The 19,984-nt window shown below is 43.4% G+C and overlaps 1 protein-coding gene across 3 annotated transcripts in view; it reads right to left on the bottom strand.

Annotated features, from left to right (window-relative positions):
• Positions 1 to 19,984, bottom strand: part of TP63 (tumor protein p63) — a 104,214-nt gene that overhangs the window by 40,976 nt on the left and 43,254 nt on the right. For all 3 annotated transcript variants that reach the window (XM_074878212.1, XM_074878214.1, XM_074878215.1), the window contains one exon: positions 7,708 to 7,962. In XM_074878212.1, the coding sequence (XP_074734313.1) occupies positions 7,708 to 7,962 (255 nt within the window). The remainder of the gene's footprint in view (positions 1 to 7,707; positions 7,963 to 19,984) is intronic.

Below are 19,984 nucleotides of genomic sequence, written 5' to 3'. Positions count from 1 at the left end.
AGTAAAGGTGTTTGCTGATTAGGGAAGTAATGTTTGTGCAGCACTTTGAAGATTTAAAGTACTACATTAATCCTACATGTTGTTCTTGGTAGAAGCCAATTTTTAACTAAGAGGAGGGAAAAAAAAAAGAAAAGGTGATTTAAATAGTGACCCTCCCCTACTTCAAGATGTTCACTCATCTCCCAACATCAGCTATTCTTATCTGTAAATGTTTTTTTAACCCTTCCTTCTCATAGTTCTCAGAAACCACAAGTCTCATTCAGCTTTTATTTGAAAAATGGCTTCTTTCCAGGCTGTGGCTGTTTCTTGTAAAGTTAATTCCTTTGGTAATACTGCTGGAGGCGCATTGGTATGTTTGGTGTGTGTGTATATACACATATATTTTCCCCCTTTCACACGGTGTTGTTTTTATATATGTGTGGTGAAAGATACCTAATCCAGGATTATGATTCTCTTTATTCCTTTCTCATGAAAGTAGGTGGGGCTTCTTTGTGCAAGTTGCATTGATGAAAATTATATTTAATTAACACTTTTTCCTCTCCACATAGACAAAAAAAAAATTCTCATTAAAAAAACAAAAAAACTTTCTTGAACTTAATTCTCTCCCTCTGAATTTTTCTTCAAAAATAACTAAAGCCTTAAAACAAGTTTTCTGAAGGGAAAAAAATAAGTGTGATGCCAATACAACTAGAAATTGCTTGGGCAAAATAGCAGAGGGATCTTCTTCCCCTCTGGAGGACACAACCCCTCCCCACAATTTTCTCCATTCTCCTATGTCTGACCCTAGTCTCAGTGTTTTTCACTTGCAGATCCTGGGAGACCTGTAGCCAGCTCTAACTGGTCTCCTGTTACATCGTGAGAGAATCAGCCACAAACATAGCAACCAAGAGGCTAAATCCTAGCTGAAAAAGAAGGACCTTCACACCATCTGAAGCCTGATTTCTCTCAGTGGGTTGGGCATGCTGGGTGCTCAACACTGACTGTGCTGTTTGGAGAGCAGAGCACACACCATTGCAAGGCAGGAGACACAGATTTTCTGTTCCCAGTGCTGGCAGATACCAGTTCATATAGTAAGTAAATAACTTCCCTTCTCATCCTTCCTGGGCATCACTAGCTGTGTAGGGTACAGACTGCCCCTTACAGCATGGTCTTACACTACAGCACAGCTCTATCATCATGGAGGGTGCTGGTCTAATAGAGAGCATATAGCAAAACTCCAGTTCATATAGGGAGGCTATACTGCCTTGGTAGGATTTACAAAATAATAAGGGATACAAAAAGAGAAAAGAAAAAAACCCAAGACACCTCATCTCTTAAGATACTTTCTGGAAATGATTACGTGGATCTGTATAGCTGCTTGTGAGGAGTAACAGAAAAAGATAACTGCTAATAAAACCAAAATATACATGACAAAGAGATTAGGGGGAAAAAGCACAAGTACATTCTAATGGGAACCTAACGCACTCAGATCTCTTTTTACTCAAGCATAAAAACCCAAACAGAAGCCAGCAGGCCCCTCCTGGCTGGTTCTCACAGGTGAACTGGTTCTTCCCAGCTTCGCTAGCTTGAAAACACCTCCCTGCCGTGAGAAAGGCACCTCCTTCAAAAACAACAAGACCAGCTCCTCTCTTTCCAGGTAGATGACCTAGGACAAGCTATGTATGCCTCAACAGCCTTAGTGTTAGGCCCTGTAATATCACAGAGGGAAACACACTTCACAAGCTGTTCAAGCAGGAAGGCGCAATCACAACCTCTCCGTGCATGAGAATGGTGGTGGCAATCAGCACCTGCCTTGCCTGCTCCATGCCAAGGGGCAGCGCATGCTGGAAACAGCCTCTTCAGGCAGGCATGGCTGCAGAGAGCTTGAGGAAACCAAAATCTTAACCACTTCTCACCTGAGACAAATGCCCAAATATGGAATTGCTCCTGCTTCACTGAGATCAGTGGGGAGCCAAGCCCTTAGCTCACATCATTGCATCAGCTCTCACAGCCTACAGCATGTGCATCCGAAGGCTGCCTTCTTCCAGATCGCTTCTATCCCCGTGGATTACAGGCATGGTTTCCCTTCCTCATTCCTGCTGTAACAAGGGGGGAATCTATCACCAGCAAAGTTACCTTTGCTGGGCAACCAGCTGGGCTGAAGAGAAAGCCTGTGTTTAGAGGCATGAAAGGATTAGCAGAGTGGCTTAGCAGGTGACCAGTTTCAGTGCTCAGCAAGGTCCACAGACCCTCTGCACAAATGGGTCTCTTACAAGGACCCTTCTCAGCTGTCTGATGCAAACACCTAAAGCCTACATCATTGCTGACTGGGAAATTCAAAATCCTTTAACAAGACCACTTCTACTCCTTTTCTCCCGACAGCTTTAAAAATTATATTAAAGGGTGAAATTGGAAAACTGAGATTGAACTGACCAACACACCACCAAGGAATAACAAAGCTAATACTTCACATGAACACTTAACACAGCCCCACTTGTATGTTCATTGGGAGAGTCACCAGCCTTTAAAAAAAAATGTTCATGTATGATGCAGATAGATAATCAGCAGCCAGGACAATACTGGACATTATCAGTGTTATTGAAACAATGGGCTATTTGAACAGATTATTTAGAGAACACTGAACACATAATTAAGGACTGTTGAGTCAAGACAATGCGCATATCTAATTGCCCTCTCATTGCTTCACTGTGCTTGTGCACCATCCTCTAAGTCATTTTATAGAGATTGGGAAAAAAATTCCCAATTTTACCAGGTGGTTCAGGACAGAATATATTTAAAATGAAAATGGAATGAATTAATCTGAAATAAAAAAACTGAGATAGCCCAGCCAAGGAATCTGTACTCTCAACCACGGAAACCTGTTATTGCTCGTGTGGACTAATTTAGTGCATTCCTTTTACCTTCCTTAAAATGCAGCTTTTCCAAATCCACTAACCCCAGCCAGCACAATCCATTTACTTGCTTTCATGCATGTTGCACAGGCTGTTATCCAGCTTTGCTAGCAAAGAGAGTCTGAAATCTGACCATTTTCTTATAGCTGTAGGTACAGCTGAGTTTACTGAGAACAGGAGAGGCAGTGAGCCTGGCTGGAACATGGATTGCAGTTTTGCAGAGCTCCATGTTTCATAACAAAGCCCTGCAAGGACCAACCCAGCTCAGCTCCAACCTACTGCAGGGCATGAGAATAAACTGCTAAACTTGGGTATTGCCAACGCCTGAATTGTGCAAGTCTTGCAGGGTTGGGTGTCTTTCTTCAGCAAAATCAAAAATTTGCAAATAAATTTCAGTTTTTCATTTAAAAATTTAAAGAAATTTCTGCCTTCTTTTTACTTAACCCTCGTGACTACTGAGAAAACCTTTAAAAGATTTAGTAGATGCACCCTAAAGGCTCAAAAACCTGGGGGAGAATAAGAAGAACCTGTTTGTCTTTTTAAAAGAGTCTCATGACTTATAAGGTGGTATCTTGCTTATGGGGATGGGTGGATCCGATTCATTTTTTGATAGCTCGCTTTTGGCAGTAATGTTAACTTTTACTTACCTTGACATACAATTTTAATTTTTACTTGCCCACTGTAATCATGTTCTTCCCCATGTAACAGGTTCTGCTAGTGACAGGTGATTGCCAAATCTTTTTTTAGGGGGAAAAGCCAGTGCAGTTGTTTATTTATTTATTTGTGCGTAGAGTGGGTGGGGAAGATCGGCACACAACTTACTTCCACAAAGAAGAAAAAAATCTGAGGTGGTACACTTTTGAAATGCCTTGTTTTCTTCTGCTGCAGAAACAGGAGGAGATATTGCAAGGCATGGGAATATGGGAATTCTCTCAGAGGAAATATCCCACAATAAAAGAGACAGAGTTCTGCATAAGCTCTTACTTCATCCAACTCATAGGGCTTCTCGCTCAACCTCAACAACCTACTCTCTATCTCAGCATTATAAATGATAACTGCTTGTTCCTTTGCAGCATGGTTTTCAAGGTTTTACTGTACTGTAAGTATGCATGTGAGAAACTTTGTTCAACTTAGACTATTAAGGTTTTTGGTTTTAAACACTTCAGTAGACTTTCAATTGTTAAAGACTTTCCTTCTGAAAAGACTGATTAACCTGCTTATATTCTTACTTGTGTTCTCAAGTCATTAATTAAAAAAAATAATCAAGGATGCTTATAAAGTCCTCTGCAATCCAATCTCAATTTGTCATCATTAATTAGTTCAACATTGCATACAAATGAAGACCTAACCTGATTAGACAGCATGTTTTACTGGAATTCCTACTTAAGGTCATGAAAGACTTCAGAGAGAAAATTTGTAATATTTTCAAAGTGAACTGCGCATACATATGAAATCACCCTCTCACCTAGCAGCAGCTAGTGTTTCCCTCTGCAACTTTTGTCCCTTTTTTTTCTCTCCCCCCCTCCCCCCCTTAATTAGGAGCCCATCACAAACCTGAGCAGAGAAGCAATCCTGATGTTATACTCATCTCCCTCCCAGCGTATTCTACACAAATACTGCTGATGTGGCAAAGGGTGCCCACTGTCCTAGGACAGTAAACCTGCCCCATAGAAAGAGTCTGCAGAACTTGGAGGAGGGGGGGTGGTGGGGTGGGAACAGACACAGGGGTTTGGGAAAAAATATGATTTCATGGGTGTTTTCAGAGACATAGTATTTAGGTACTCAGCAAGAACCCTCTCTCCTTTCCCCCACCTCCCAACAGAAATAACTTTGGGATCTACACAGGATTCCACTTTATTGCCTCCAAAGCACACAGATTGGGAGCTAAATGTAAAAAGTGGTCAAAAAATCTGCATTATCTTCACAGGTCTCTAATCCTTCCATAAAAGCAGCTCTTGCTTTTTAGAGAAACAACCCAGTCCTTTTACCAAGCCCACAACCTTCACTCCCATGACCTAATCTGACATGACTCAGCCCAGAAGCTCGGAGGAGCTTTGGTGAAGCGTGCTGTCAGCCAGGACAGCAGGGCCCCTGCCTGTCACCACCGAGCCCTCCCAGCAGGGCAAGGTGGGTCACCCTGGCTCATCCTCCCCAAACAGGGGAAAGTGTGATACAATGGATTTCCTTACTTAATACTGTTACCTTGGGGAATGGCAAGAGGAGGAAAAAGAGAACTAAGAAACAAGGCTTTCAAGTTTTGGACTCTTAATAAGGGTGGGGCCATCAAGTAATTAAACTTTTAATAGGTCACTGCAGTGGAAGAAACTCTTCCAGTTGGGTAAGTTCCTAATCCATCATTAAAAAAAAGACGACAGGCATTAATCAAAGCATATGAAGTCACATGGGGGATGTGAGCAACTCCGAGAACTTGCTCTTGCTGCGAGGATGGGGCAATCACTCCTTTCATCAACATTTCATGTGTGTTTCCACATTTCTCAGGACGGCAGCAGGAAAGAGAGCCTTCACGTCCATCCCCACCCACCCCACTGATAAAGCTGTCGAACGCTTATTACCAACAGCTCAAGAGCCCATGTGAAACGAGTTGGTGGTTTAATTAGCAGAAGGGCAGAGCTCCGAAGATGGAAAGATGCTCTACTGTGAAAGGCATATTGATTGAAAGTCACCAGCCACCACCGCAAGACTGTCATCATCCACTGCGAACACACAGCACTCTGCCAGTTCCTGCACGAGCAGCTAAATCTAGGTCACTTGGCTCAGCACCTGGACCGTGGTCACTCCTCCCTGATCAGAGAGCTGTTTGGGAGCCCATTCCCTTAGTACAATACATGGGCTTAGACCTAGACAGGCTGCAACAGGTACAGGGAGCACACCTTCATCTGTTGGTAGGGTGGTCCACATCAGGGCAAAAGAAAAGGAGGGGAGGCTAAATGTGCCTTCCCCCAGGCTGCACACGTTTGGTGACTGTAGTCACTAAGCAGTACTTTAAAACCAGCATATAATCTGATCTTTGGCTACTATTCATATCCACACTGAAATTTTGCCTCCTTTTCTACCCCAGAAAGCCACTATCACTACAGTGAAACACCTCAAGTGTTTGCTTAACTTTAAGCTCACGAGTAGCTTGCTCATCTTCAGTTCTGCTGGAACAGCCTGCTACATACATTCAAACCTCATTTCAAAAGACCGCTTTTTGTAGTTGAAAGGACAGCATCAAACGCTCTGGTTCCCTGCAGCTGCATTAGATAATTCTTTGTACCATACCTATCAAAAGAGAACATCTTTTCATATCTCCTTCAAAGGACCCTCTCCAGAACAGCCTGCAAAAATCCAAGGCCAGCATTTTCTTGCTCTCAGAAATGGAAAGTAGAGCTGACCAACTATTTCCTTACCTAAGGGAAAGTGAAAATAAATACTGTGTGTAGTGTAGGACATGAAAACAAGGGTGAACTACACCAGGGCATCATTTCCAAAGCAGATATGGAAAAGGTGCAATTTAAAAATTCTTCACCCTTTTAGGCATAAACAAATTAACACATTGGTTTTGAGCAGGCCTATCACATTTTAACCTCTATTTTCTGATCAAAGTTATTGTTATCAGTTCTAGACAAATTTTACTTGAAAAGGCTTTTAATCTATAAAGGATGCAAACTCACAGTGATTTATTGTTATGTGCCATCTTTTTCCAGAGTGGAGCACATGGGCTCTGCTGCTTTGCTGGCAGCAGTGGCTGGGAGTTTGTTTGTTTGTTGCAATTCTAGCTAGATTGTATTTAAATCTGAGATCGAAGTAGTTTCTCAGATTAAAAAAGGAAAAAAAAAAAACCCAGACTATTTTAATGCTTTTAGCTTTTGATAAAAAGTGTATCTTTTTTGCTTTAAAAAAGAAAAAAAGATACAGTACCTGCTTTTATTAGGTAGCATGGGATAGGACATTATTCACTGCACCTATTTCCAAGTGCCTGGAGGGGAAGGCAAATATTGAACATCTTTAGGACAGCAATATTCTCCACTGCAAACATCTCTACTCTAGAGCCCTAAACCACAACAGGATGTACAGAGCAGCAGTGTTGTGTCCTGGGCTACAAAGTTTCTAGAGCTTGAACAATCAAGCCAGCTCCACCAAAAATCAAGAGCTGGCCTTCAAGTTTCAAGCTCCATACATTTTATTTTTTTTTAACAAGCAAAATACTATTCTGACAGCAAGAGCAAAGCATTAAGTAAAAAAAATAAAAAATAAAAATAGTATATACACAAATAACCCAAATACCGCAGGGCTGACTCGAGCTGGTGATGCTGGGGTTCCCACACCAGCTGCAAGAGGGGGAAGACATGGAGAAAGAGAAAGCCCCAGACTCCATGGCTCGGAGCAAGGAGCACCGCCTCCGGCCTGCTGGCACAGCCCTGCATGCCAAACCTCATGTGAACCCATGGATGCTGAAGAAAGCCAAGGGAACCACTGAAGCCATGCTTATGCCCACCCCCTGTTTTACTCCAGCATACCTGCTAGACCCAAATGCAGAGTCACTGTTTCATCACGTGTGGTCTTTAGGCAACTGTCCTTTTGCAAGGCATTTTATTCACCTGGGATTTAGTGATATTATTGAGGGTTAAATTCCCACCACACCCTCCCAGAGCAGCCAAGATAAATCTCTCCCTTCTGTGTGACATGCCACGCACTGAAGAGGACACAGGTCACTCTGCTCTTGCACAAGCCTGGATTCGTATCATATGAATAATGTCACTATTGGCATCGGGACTAAAGCCAGAGAAGGAGCAAAGCAATGCTGCATCCTTACCGTCCACGTTGCTGACTTTGCTGTGCTGGACTGTTGAAATGATACATCGAAGCTGTGAGGTCCTGGGTAGTCTGTGTTGGAAGGGATGGCTGGGGAGGGCGAGAGGGCATCAAAAGTCGAGCTGGGCTGGGCATAAGGTGAGGGGGCCGTGACACTGTTCTGCGCGTGCTCCGTGTTGTAGGGGCTGGTGGAGGAAGAGCCGTTCTGAATCTGCTGTTCCATGCTGTTCAGGAGCCCCAGGTTCGTGTACTGCGGCTAGAGGCAAAGAGATGCACAGGAGTGTTACAGAAGGACTGTTAGCACAGCCTGGCTAGCCACGGCGTAGCCTTCACCATGGAGGATGCACAGCATAATCTCAGCACCACAGTACATGTGTCACACCGGGAGGAAGGAGATTTGCAAAGGATATACCCCTCTTTACACTGGTGACAGAAAGAAGTAAAGCTCCTCACAGTCACACAGTGGATCAACAGCCAAGCTAGCAAAAGAGCTTGCACATAACAAGGATTCACAGGGCAGCAAGCCATCATAAGGAGACAGGCTCCCTACGTCTAGCAACACCTGGACCGAGACCTTTTTGGATGGACTGCTATAACCTGATAAAAATCACCGAATTCATTACAGTGCAACTGGCTCTAAACTGGGCTACGTAGTCTCTGGCGATCTTGCACTCTACACAAAGACTGCTTCTCTTCTTGTGGATCCAATTCACAGTGACATTTAGGACCTCTAACTCAGGTAGTAACTGCACTGAAGTGTGACTCACTGGAGAAAAGTTTCATAGCACTTAACAAGGTTGCACCATACACTCAATTCCCAGTGACCAGTCACAGACAGTAGTAGAAAGGAATTAAAGGTCTCATCAAGTAGCATGGAAGCTCACAGCACGGAAGGCTTCTCCACATACTTAAGCAGCAACAGTTGCACAGTGTGTAGCACTTAAACGAGCAGATGTGGTTGTGCCCTAGAAGCAGCCTCCAGGTACAAACGACATACGAAACAATTGAAGATATCAAAAAATGAAGGCTAGAGAATGGAGTACAGAAAGGCAAGGTTAGAATAGGGAGACGTTCGCAGAAAAATCACATGCCTAATGCTCTAAATTCTATGTGCAGCCCTGGTCCCCCACCTCAAACAGATGAGATGGTAAAAAAGTTCAGAGAAAGGTGACAAGAATGAGCAAACCCTTTCAATGCCTTCCTGTAATACAACAGTAGATGACTACTTTTCAGCCTGGAAAAAAGACGACAAGGAGAGAGGTGGAACTCAGTATGACGGAAGTGGATAAATTCCTAAACGATGTGGAAAAAAGGAAATAGGAAATTAATTTTCATGCCCTCTTAATAGAGGAGTTTGGGAACAAGAAAACATTTTGAGCAGGATTTTGGTTTAAACACAGAGTGGTTCTTCACAAAGCCCACAAATAAACATGGATTTTCTGCCACAAAATACTGCAGATACTAAAAGCCTACATATGTTTAAAAAGGCATCAGACAAGTTATGCTGGAGAAAAATCCATCAAGGCAAGCATATTCAATTTTAAAATTCTGAACCACAGTTGAAAGCTGGGAAAGTACTCCAGAGAGAGTTACACAACTATTCTGCTCTTTCAATCTTCCAAAGGACCCAGCATTGGCCACGGAGACAGGGAAGCAGGCAAAGTGACACATGTTCAGCCAGGAACATGTAGTCTCATCCTTGTGTGCATCTGAAGGGCATTGTCTGTGCCCAGCTTAGGGAGAGCAGCATCCAAAAGGTTTGTGGTACCCATCCCCAACAGCTCCGGGAATCAACCAGGAACATGCAGCAATAAATGCACCTGGTTCCACTGTTAGCTGCTGACATGGCAGTAGGGACTCAGGCTCTTCCCCTTGTCCAAGCACCTCATGTCTCTCCACATCCTATCGTTTCACTCTCACCCAGAGCCGTCAAGCTCACATATTTCTCAGTATTTCAGCCAGTTTGCTCCTGACTTCCCTCTTTCCAACAGTTGCTCCTTTTCCAGAGACAATTTGGTATTATCAGCCAAGCAGCAAACGTTCCCTGGGCCAGAGCACCAACTGCAAGACCCGTAACAAAAAGCTTTCCCAATACTGGGAATCCTACCATCCTACTGAAGCTTTGACCAGCACATTGTCACTCCTCCAAGGACCTGTAAAGGAATGGCACAAGCTATCTACTGAGCTTCTCAGGGTCTTTGGACAAGCCATTTAACACCCAGTTTTCCCAGTCATTTCAGACATGAAGGAAAACAGGCTGGTCCCTTTGTAAGGATGAAGTGCCCTCCCTACACCCAAACACTTTATGCTCTTAGCTGTCCTTCCAGGAGAGGAGGAAGCAGAGAAATTTAAACCACCAGTTAGAGTTCTTCCTTAGGTTTCTGTCTGTTTCACTGGTAGAGGCTGATATTTTATGGGGTTTTAACTAAAAACTCAAGGTGAGGGGGGTGCTCTGGGGTATTCAGTGAGGCACATGAGACCTTCCAGAGATGGATCAACTTGGTACTATGAGCTGTGCTGGGAAAGAGAAGGTCTGCTGGGGAACTGTATACAGGGGACTTCATTTTGGGAGCTGGGATGGTCTGCAGAGAGAAAGGCGTGCTGGTTCCCTCCCTTGCCCTGTCAGCCGACGTGCTGTGTCCTTGGGCAAGCCACCTCACCTCCCCCTCCACCCTCAGCCTACTTCAGGCAGCAAGGTCTGCAGGGCAAGGATTGCTCCTCACTATGTAAAAAGTGCTCTGCTTAATGGGCCTCTGTTTTGTCTGAAGCCTCCAGGCAGCAGAGTAATAAAAGCAATTACATATTGAGTCCTAATCCTGGGTGAACCAGTGAATCTCTGTGTTGCCTCAGGTTAGTCATTTGCCCTCCCTGCCTCAGTTTCCCCATCTATAGTAGCAGGGATGTTATAGATGCCCAGCACCCCTGTTAGGTTGGCAAGCAAGCATCTGTGATTGGACTCAAAGCACGCTAAATAATTGACGCAGGAGAAAGCAATCCAGACTGGTTCTTCTTCTCCAAAAGGAGATCGCAGCTTTGGCAATGCAGATGACAGTTATGTTTCATGTCCTGCAGGCTATTCAGCCAGCCAAGACCTATTTAACGGACTTTTGGTACATGTTTTCCCTTGAGGCTAATTCTGTATGGAAAGAGCCAGAATACTGATGTACTGCACCAGGAACAGTCTTTTTCCTGGTCAGTAATTTTGTATTTAATCAAAAAACCCAAACCTCCTTGCCCTTCTGCCCCAGAATACACTAAGACCTGAAGACCTCTCAAAAACGTGGAAGTGTCACTCATTTGTTTAATTTCTCATGGAGATTAGCATCAGACACACTCCCTAACCAGCAAATGATGAAAAGACGGCTGTGATGAAAACAGCCTCCTAAACCAGCTCAGACACACAGACAACAAAACAATAGTGTTTCAGCTTTCACTTAAAAACTATTCCCTCTAATCCCAGGCTACTTAAGATGATGGAGAAAGATGGCCAAATGGGCAGTCAGCGTTAACAAGACAGCACAGTCTGGAAGTGCTGAAGGTGCTGCCTGGAAGTCAATTAAAAAAAAAAAAAGTGCCCCATTAAAATTTAAAATATCCTTAAGAGAATCAAAGATCCTTTTCATTCCTTTCAGTCCAGGGACCATCTGTCTAAATGTTACCAATGGAGCAGCCATTCCACCACATTTATATACTCACATGCCACAGCCAAATGCCATGTCCCCATTTGCTCTTTAAATAACTATTAATCTCCTTGCACTTATCCTCGCGCTGACACAAGCAGCTGTTGGACTCCCATTCTCCCCCTCTGAGTCCCACCAGCCTTTCACCTTCCCTGGCCCCTTGCTCCCCTCCTCAGGCAGGTGCTCCAACCCTGGTGACAAAGCCAGCCGCTGGGTTTATAGACACACACGCAAGCACTAAACCTCTTCTCCAAGCTATGCCCCAAGGCAGGCGGAGAGTTGTTTGCGCTCAGGGGGTCAACATCTGAATTGCTTGCAAGGCTTTTGGAGGAATCAGATAAGGCTTTCGGAGGCACACGCCTTCTGACAACACAACAATTAGAGGGGCAGCAGGCCCGGGGAAGGCGCACGCAGGAATTCATCCACCACCGCAATAAAACCCCTTTGCTCCAGCCTCGGCTTCGGATGGTGAGAACAAAGAGAGTAAAGGGGCTGCAGGCACGTCTGCAAGGCATCGCCCACCAGGAGGGGTCTGCAGGGTGTGTGCACACACACAGCCTCCTTTCACCATTTACAGAAACACACACAACAGCATTTAATTCAGAAATTAATTCTTGCCAGGTTGGTAGCCCAGAATTTAGAATGCTCATGTTTTGCTCTGGGGTTGTTTTAAACAACTGCAGGATGTAGTCCCACCACCGATTCCTGGCAGAAGGAGAATGCTATTTGGTGGAAAGAAGAGAAATGCATGCAAAGCTGAAAGAACAGATTATCTAATTTTCAGAGCCTTTGTTCTCTATTTTGTAACCCTCATCAAGTTTCTGAAACTATTAATATCACTGAGGCATCACAAAGACCTTCAGGCGAGTTTAACTGCAAATAATTAGAGAGCTACAATTAGATCTTAGACTAGGTATTTTGGAACATCGTTTCAATAATGTATCTTGAACTATCCGTTTCGCTTCCTACATCCCATCAGCTTCACTTTCAGGTTTTCATGCTAACTCACACTTCTAGATTAGGAGAGCCATGGTTTCACTGGAGAGGCTGCTGAATAAAAAAGCAGACTGAAAACTGCAAAATTGTTTAATCACGGTTCTGCTGCCGGGAGGACAGATCTCCCTAACAAGCGACGTGGACAAGGTAAGGCAGAAAACCTCCTGACCCCAGCGGCTCCGGGGCACTTGCCACAAGAGGGCAATGCAAATGCTCCACGGCGAGCGGCAGAGCTGACGTGCCGGGTAAGATTCCCCAACCCATCCAAACTGGGGCCCTTCTCACCCTGCCCTGCAGTAAGAACCCACCTCTGGTTCTTCAGCCACAGCCTGCTTTTAAGCCCATCATGTTAATTGATAAGTTTATGAGATAGGTCAGCAAAGAGACCCCTAGTACGAAGGCACAAGGGAAGTAATGCAAGCGAAGAAAAGTTCTCAAGGGGACTTCCGCACCAAAAATCCCCTAAAATACACAGCTCCAGCTATTAAGTACCCAGTTATCAACCTTTCAGAGAGAGTTTCGAGACTTTCTCCACTTAATAAAGGAAAAGTTACCATCTTCAGCTGTAGAACACCTAGATGCCTCCACTGATATCAAAACCCTTCTCTGTATCTCCAAAAGAACGTTCATGTACATTGTGTGCTGGCAAAATTTTAATTCTCACCGTTGGATCCATGCAGCTCGAAAGCATTATCCAGCTACTCATAAAGCCTTGCAAAACACCACCACTGGTGTTTATTCTCCAAAGATATGAGATGTTGAAACTAATAAACTACCATGGTTGTTAGCAATAAGATTTTGCAAGGCGCTTTGCCAATTCTGTGCTTTGTCCTTAACTGCACCACAACTCATACACCAGGGCTAACAGTTGCAGGACTAGTATGAAGCAGCTTACAGTGATATTTCAATGCTGGACCAGGTAAAGATTCAGATTCCTGTTGGAGTGCAGCTCTCAAGAGCAACAGGATAAGTGTTTTCCAGAGTGTTTGATGCCTATCCAAACCAGATGACAGACACCCCAAGTGTATCAAGAAAGATTTAAATTAACCTAGTTTTTCAAACCATCCTAGCAAAGGATTTTAGTAGGTAGAAATAAAGCACTTGAGCTCAACAGAAGTGCTGCTATCATAATTATTAATCAAGATATTGCTGACTGCAAGACTATGCAGCTTTGCCAGTTGCTCCGAAGGCAGCTGATACAATACCCGATGTAGGTGCACTGCTTGTGCCATTACAAAGTAAGTGCCAAGAAATAAAGGGCTCCACCCATGCCCCTCAGCTAAGATCAGGGCTGAAGCTGAAAGAGATATCTAACTCACTCATCGCAATGAAAGGTGTGATTTGGTTTGCATCTCTAGCCTCTTTTCTCATCAAAAAGAGAGAGACTGAAAAACTTCTTTATGCGTCAGACTTTCCACTCAGCTCACATACATCTGGACTGCACTCCTTTCAGGAGGAACAAGCTCAGTTTGGACACCACTCTGGTCCTCTCCAAGCCGTGAGGGGAGGATGTACAGTAATTTCAACACTAGTTCAGGCCCAGATCCCCATGGAGAGCTGGGTGCTGGCAGCAGGTCTCAACAGCCTCTTCACTCCCCCTAGCTCCATTTCTAAAATGGAAACAAATCCCATAGGTCTATTTTGAAAAGGTTTTTCCTCAGAGCTACCATGCAGCTAAATACATCAAACACTCAGAAGCCCACAGATAAAATGATAATGTGATAACGTGTATAAACCATATATACTCAATGTGAAGAGCAAGGGAGCAAATAACTTTGGTTGAACCAAAGATATCAACAATTAGCAAGATAGGTTCCCAGGCACTATAGCTCCTAAGCTCTAATTACCACGTGCCATGGCTTTTAGCACTATAACAAATCAGTGTGATTTGAGTAATCTTACTGTTGGGTCATTGCTTTTTCCAGGAAAAGAGGAGACTATTTCACATCCCAGTAGCATTACAGGTTTCCAGCATGATGAAGCGCATTGGACTAGAAGAGGCCCTGGAGTCAGTAACTCCTGTCCTGGCTATTAGACCTGATGAAGCATAACCAAACATTTAATGTCTCCTCAGCTCAATACCACCTGTAAGCAGGAAGCACAAATATTTCTGCACACTATCTCCTATATTATTTAGAAGAGGATTTACTTGAGATCTACAGGGCTATGCAATAAGCACAACCACAGTAATTTTAAGAAACTAAATTCAAGAATAATAAAGAAAAAAATATTTTTCTTCCAAAGGGAGCAAAGCCTCCCGTGGAGGGAAAAAAAAAAAAAAAAAAAAAGTGCGTCTGTCTCTCCACAATTGTCCTGCACAGGTATTTCATGTTAAGTAGTAAGATAACTCAAGCAGGTTGCCTGGACATCTTCCAACACCACATAAACACATAAAACACAACCTAAAGAAAACAAGAGTCCTTCATTTCACCCAGCTGGGGAAGGAAAAAAAAAAAAACAAACAAAACAATAACCCCCTTCCCCAACCAAACCAACGTTAAGGTAACCAACTGAAATCATGCCACCATGTTTAAAGTTCAGATATGCAAGCTTAAAAACTGCCTGTTCTGCCTACTTAACACAGTATCCCTTCCAGCAGTCGCCAATCAGCCCTTTGCCCGCCACCAGTTTGGTAGACAACACGCCACATATGCTAAACAGGAGAAATCAGTGCACATCAGTAATTTGCAAACACACACCATCACACTTGAAAAACACTGGCAGGGGGGAGGGAAGGGAGTCTGGGTGATTTTCACTGGGATTAGCTATTCCAGCCTTCATGTCATGCCACATCTACACCCTTTAGGTTTACACAAGCAGCACAATTTTAAGAGCCATATCCAGCCCACATGTTTCCACTGGGACACAGTTCTGTTGAACTCTAACTTGAACCAGAAATTCTGCTAAATCCACATAAGCAGGTATTTGTAGGCTTCATGAAAAGCAATGTGCATCCATGAAGGCTGTAAGCTTTAGAGTCATCTTGTTCCCCCTAGCTGTAATTGTTTTCCTTTTTAGCTAACTTTTGAGATTTGCCCCTTGGTTAATTCATTTAACTCAGCAAGAAGTATTTTTCAGCCAGAAGCAGGGTGCCTTTTAAAACAAGCACAGCCCAAAGCAGGAATGCCTGTAATTCCTGACTTCTACCACCTGCCACAGGTTCACGTAAAAGAGCTTGTCTAATTCGAGGATTATCAGAATGACAGTGCATCCCGCTTCAAACAAATATTAAGTCTGGACATTCTACATTGTGTAAGTATTTCTAAGTATTTTTCAGTGTGTATAAAAATAATATCACCGACTTCTCTAGAGCTGTATTTTAGGCTTTTAATGAAAAAAATATTCTGAATTGAGCATAGAAAACAACATTTCTGAAAACAAACCATTTTATGCAGCCTTTCATTAGAGTATCTAGGCTATGCTTAGTTATTTTGAAAATTCAGTTTAAAACAGGAAAAAGTCCAAGATCCACCCCCCTGCACACAGACAGTTATTTCTTTACTCTGAGCTTGTGTACAGCTATTTGACATGTAACTATAAAACATATAAACAGAGGGGAGGGGAAAAAAAAATAAGTCATACAATATTATCTCTATGAGACAAGAAATCATGAGACATCAGAACTCCATGATCTTAAAGCAAATTAATGACCCTAACACTCAGCTTCCTAAAAACTAACACAGAGGCCAAGAGTTTCCTATGTTCTCCTGTTACCAGCTGGACAACACAATGTCAACAAAGATCTGAAGAGCCATAAGGTACAGACAATTTGGAAAGGCACTCCCTCACACTCCCAAGCGATGTAAACATAACCAAAGCCAAAGACCTACATCAGGAAAACCAGAAAAAGTCCGCAAGATTTCAGGAAAGCATTTTTGCCCAATTTCAGTGGCTGAAAACAACCATAGGATCACAGCTTGGCTGGGTGCCCAGAAATCCTATGTGCTGAGTTTGTACAGCAATGTTGAAAAGTTAGATTAAAAATAAATAAAATTTTAAGAAAATCTTTAAATATAAGAGGAACCAATTAAAATACGAAGTGGGAGACAGGTAGGAGAAGCAGGGACTGAAGAACAAAACTCCAATAGTTGATTAAGGCTGCCTTGTTTCTTGAACTCTTTACTGCATGGTAACCGTCGATGGTTATCAGTCATTTCAGACATGCAGCATTTTATTGTGTTGAGAGGGCAGCATTAGGCTGGACAGGATATCTGTGTGTCATCCACAGTGAAAGGCTGCAGACACTATAACCACCAAAGTATGGCCACAGGGCACAAGGACAACTAAGAATCAGGGTCAGAATAGCACCAGGAGTTGAAATTAGCTCCCAAATTCATCATAATGCTCAATAAAATTAGAATACACCAGCTTTCAGGCAGCAAGGTAGAATACTCCAGTTAGGTAACATTTTAGTCAGAACAAGAAATTCAGATCATCTGCAAGTTAAATAAGTCAAGCAGTTAAACACACACCGAAAAAAAAAAAAAGAAAAAAAGAAAAAACCAGCCACACGCATACACCCCCCACACCCACTCTTTGAAGCGTGGTGCAACTATGGAATATAAGAATTCATAAGAAGAGTTATAGGAGGGCAAAGGGCAAATTAAAACAAGTTAGAGCAAGCAAAGGAAAAGGGTTACACAGCAGCACGAGAGTCCCTATAGATTAAAAGGAAGATCTACTGGATTTTCTATTGTATTTTGCCATTTCATCTATCCAAATCAGGCAAGAAAACTCCTGCATGATGTTCTCAAAGGCCTGAGACACCAAACAGCAGACTGAGAAGCTTTCAAGATTGAGTGGGGAGTCAAGACGACCGACTGCCAAATTCTGATTATGCCCCAACTGCAGAGAACAAAAGGAGGCAGGGCTTCACCTTCCAACACTTTATTTTGTATATTAAAGCAGCTCCTAACCTGCACCAAGCTGGCGTTGCCCGCACCCAAGGACCTGTTAGGGTTCAGTACAGCAGCACGCACAAAGCTGGAAGACCACCCTAACCACCCTCCCTCTGCAGTACATGTGAGAAACGCAGCTTCACATCGCTGTGCAATCTACTTCTAAGAGATGAGCAGGAGTTTTATATGGTCTTTTCCAAAGATGCCAGGCTGTGCATACACCAGACCCAAAAGCAGGTCCTTGCAGGGGGTGGGGGGGTGGTGTTTGGTGGGCATGTGTATACAGACACAACGTGCATGCAAAGGCAGTGCTTATTCCACAGTGACTTCGCTCCATCAGCCTTACAACCATCAAGAGTATTTTCCCTAACCATTTAAATCACATTATCACATATTCTGCACACCCAGGATTTCCACAGGGCTCTCTGGTATGGGCTCTCCAATGTCTAACAGCACAACCAAACCCACTTTTCAGTACTTCCCTCCCTGCCCATTACTGCTGACTTCAGCAAACACTAAGACACATGGTGCCAAGGTCACTTACACAAGGCACAGCTTCAGAGATTGACATTTGAGGTACTCAGCTGGACAGACCTTTCACCATCCAAACTGAGAAGCTGATGGGTTTTTTGTTCGGTATGGAATTGCTCACATTAACAGAAAGACAGGAACATTTTCTGCTCAAATACACCTTCCATAATTTTAGTGGCTGTTTCTTGCAACAAGCAAGTCAGCTAAGCTAACCGCAAGGAATTTCTAGTCATTTGCCCCCCACAGTTACCCTGACTGCATGTGATTTCGATAGCCAAAGACAGAAAGGGGTTCTTCCAGATTTTTTGAGTAACAACATAACCTACTAATTTCCATCCAATACCACGTTAAACTCCCTACCCCTCCAACTTGAACGTTCACAGTTTCTTTCAGACACACAGCACAGTGGACTGACAAAGGCTCGTCTCGACAGCTTTCCCACCTTAATATTTGAGTAGTAGTTTCCTGTTTGCAAAATATTAGATCACACGTAGTCAGTGTATGTTCTAGTTTCCCTTTTAAGAACTTCTTGCACACTTAGCTGCTGCTGAAAGAAGGTGGAGGGAAGTTCACTCATCTATTCAGTTCTAGTCAGTCACCACCAGCGCTCCCAAGGGAGGCAATTCTTATGCTACAGATAAAATGCAGAGTAAAACTGCAGAGTGAGAAATCACAGTAGAGGCTATTGAGGATCTCAGAGACAGAACTTAAATCTGCAAAACCCAAATTTTACAGAGCAGTCAGTCAGAATTTTATTATTTTCTTTGAGCAATCACACCCCCAAGAAGTATTTTGTGATGCACAGAGATGTCACGACATTACCTAAAAAAAGAAACCCAAGCAAAATGATTAAATACTTTAAGTCATTTCCCATGCAGCAGAGATCCACTTGCTGACTTGACACTTTTGTTGGCAGCATGCTTAAGTCCCATAAAGCTACAAGTTGAGAGAGAGCATCCACCTATTTCTATTGTTCTGTTCACCACGTCTCCCGAGGCATTGCGCACCAGCCCTGTGCATCAGATCCCTTACGCAGCTGGACTGCAGCTCAGCAGCACAGCTGAAAAGCCCAGCACCGCACCTCCTCCCCTCTTCCCATTCCCAGAAGTCGGCAAGATTCTTTGTATTTACTTCCTAGATGTGGATTAAAACTGAAAGATTCATATCTGCCGAGACACAATCCATCCCTTTCATTCCCAGACACTACCCCACCATAAAATATTTCCCCTTCCCTCCCTAAACTGGGCGTTTCCTCCCACTCTCTTGCCCTTGGTAAAAACATTCATCATCTTGCCATCTTGAGGAAGTTGGACTCATCTCAAATTTCACCAGGTCCCCTTGTATACCACTTCCCAAAGTCCTTGGGGGGAAGTTTAATCCGGATCCAAACTCTGGAATCAATCCCAAGAGGCTGCTGGGCTCCAATCAATGCATTAATTTTCAAGCATGCTCAGCCTTGCCACTTGGGTCCACTTCCAAACAGAGCAGACAACTGAGCACAAGCCCAGAAATACATCACACCTCGAGCCATCTATTCTAGATACTAACACGCACATCCTGGTTAAAACACTGCTTCTTTAATTGTATCATTAAGACCTCCAGGTGAAACAGCAGCAGCAGGGGATTTGCAAAAATACAAGATATCATTGAGTGTTCTTGGATCGCTTCCCAAATCACTCAAACCTAGTAAAAATTAAAAAACAAAACCACACATATCTCACGTTTAATGTTTGCTTGTGCACGGAGCTTATACAATGGTTAGTAATTTCAAGCAAAATCACCAAGTTCAGATTCAGGTTCCCAAAGACAGTTCAAGTTTACTTTGCCAATGCCAAGGAACTAAAGCTGTCATGTGTCTTATCTGAGACTTCCTGAACAGCCTTTTCTTACTGATTTTGCTCCTTATATTAGAAGTCTTACAGAAATAAAACACCAATCATCTTAAATCTCATCCTGCTCTATTTGCTCCTTGATCAAGGTAATTGCAAGCAGCTAAGCTAAACCTGGAAAGCCTCTCATAGGCTCTTCTTTAGAAGAGAGTTGGGACTCTCCCCCAGGAGCCAGTCTGTTTATAAGAAATAAGCTCACCCCTACATTTCACTGCACTTCCTTCTCAGTAGCTTGCAGACAAATCACAACCTGCACACTCTTTGTTTGTCCTGGGCTGCTCTAC

This window comes from Strix uralensis, chromosome 9 (genome assembly GCF_047716275.1).
Source record: "Strix uralensis isolate ZFMK-TIS-50842 chromosome 9, bStrUra1, whole genome shotgun sequence".
Taxonomy (NCBI): domain Eukaryota; kingdom Metazoa; phylum Chordata; class Aves; order Strigiformes; family Strigidae; genus Strix; species Strix uralensis.
Note: the sequence above shows the minus strand (reverse complement) of the source record. Positions and strands in the feature narration are given on the sequence as shown.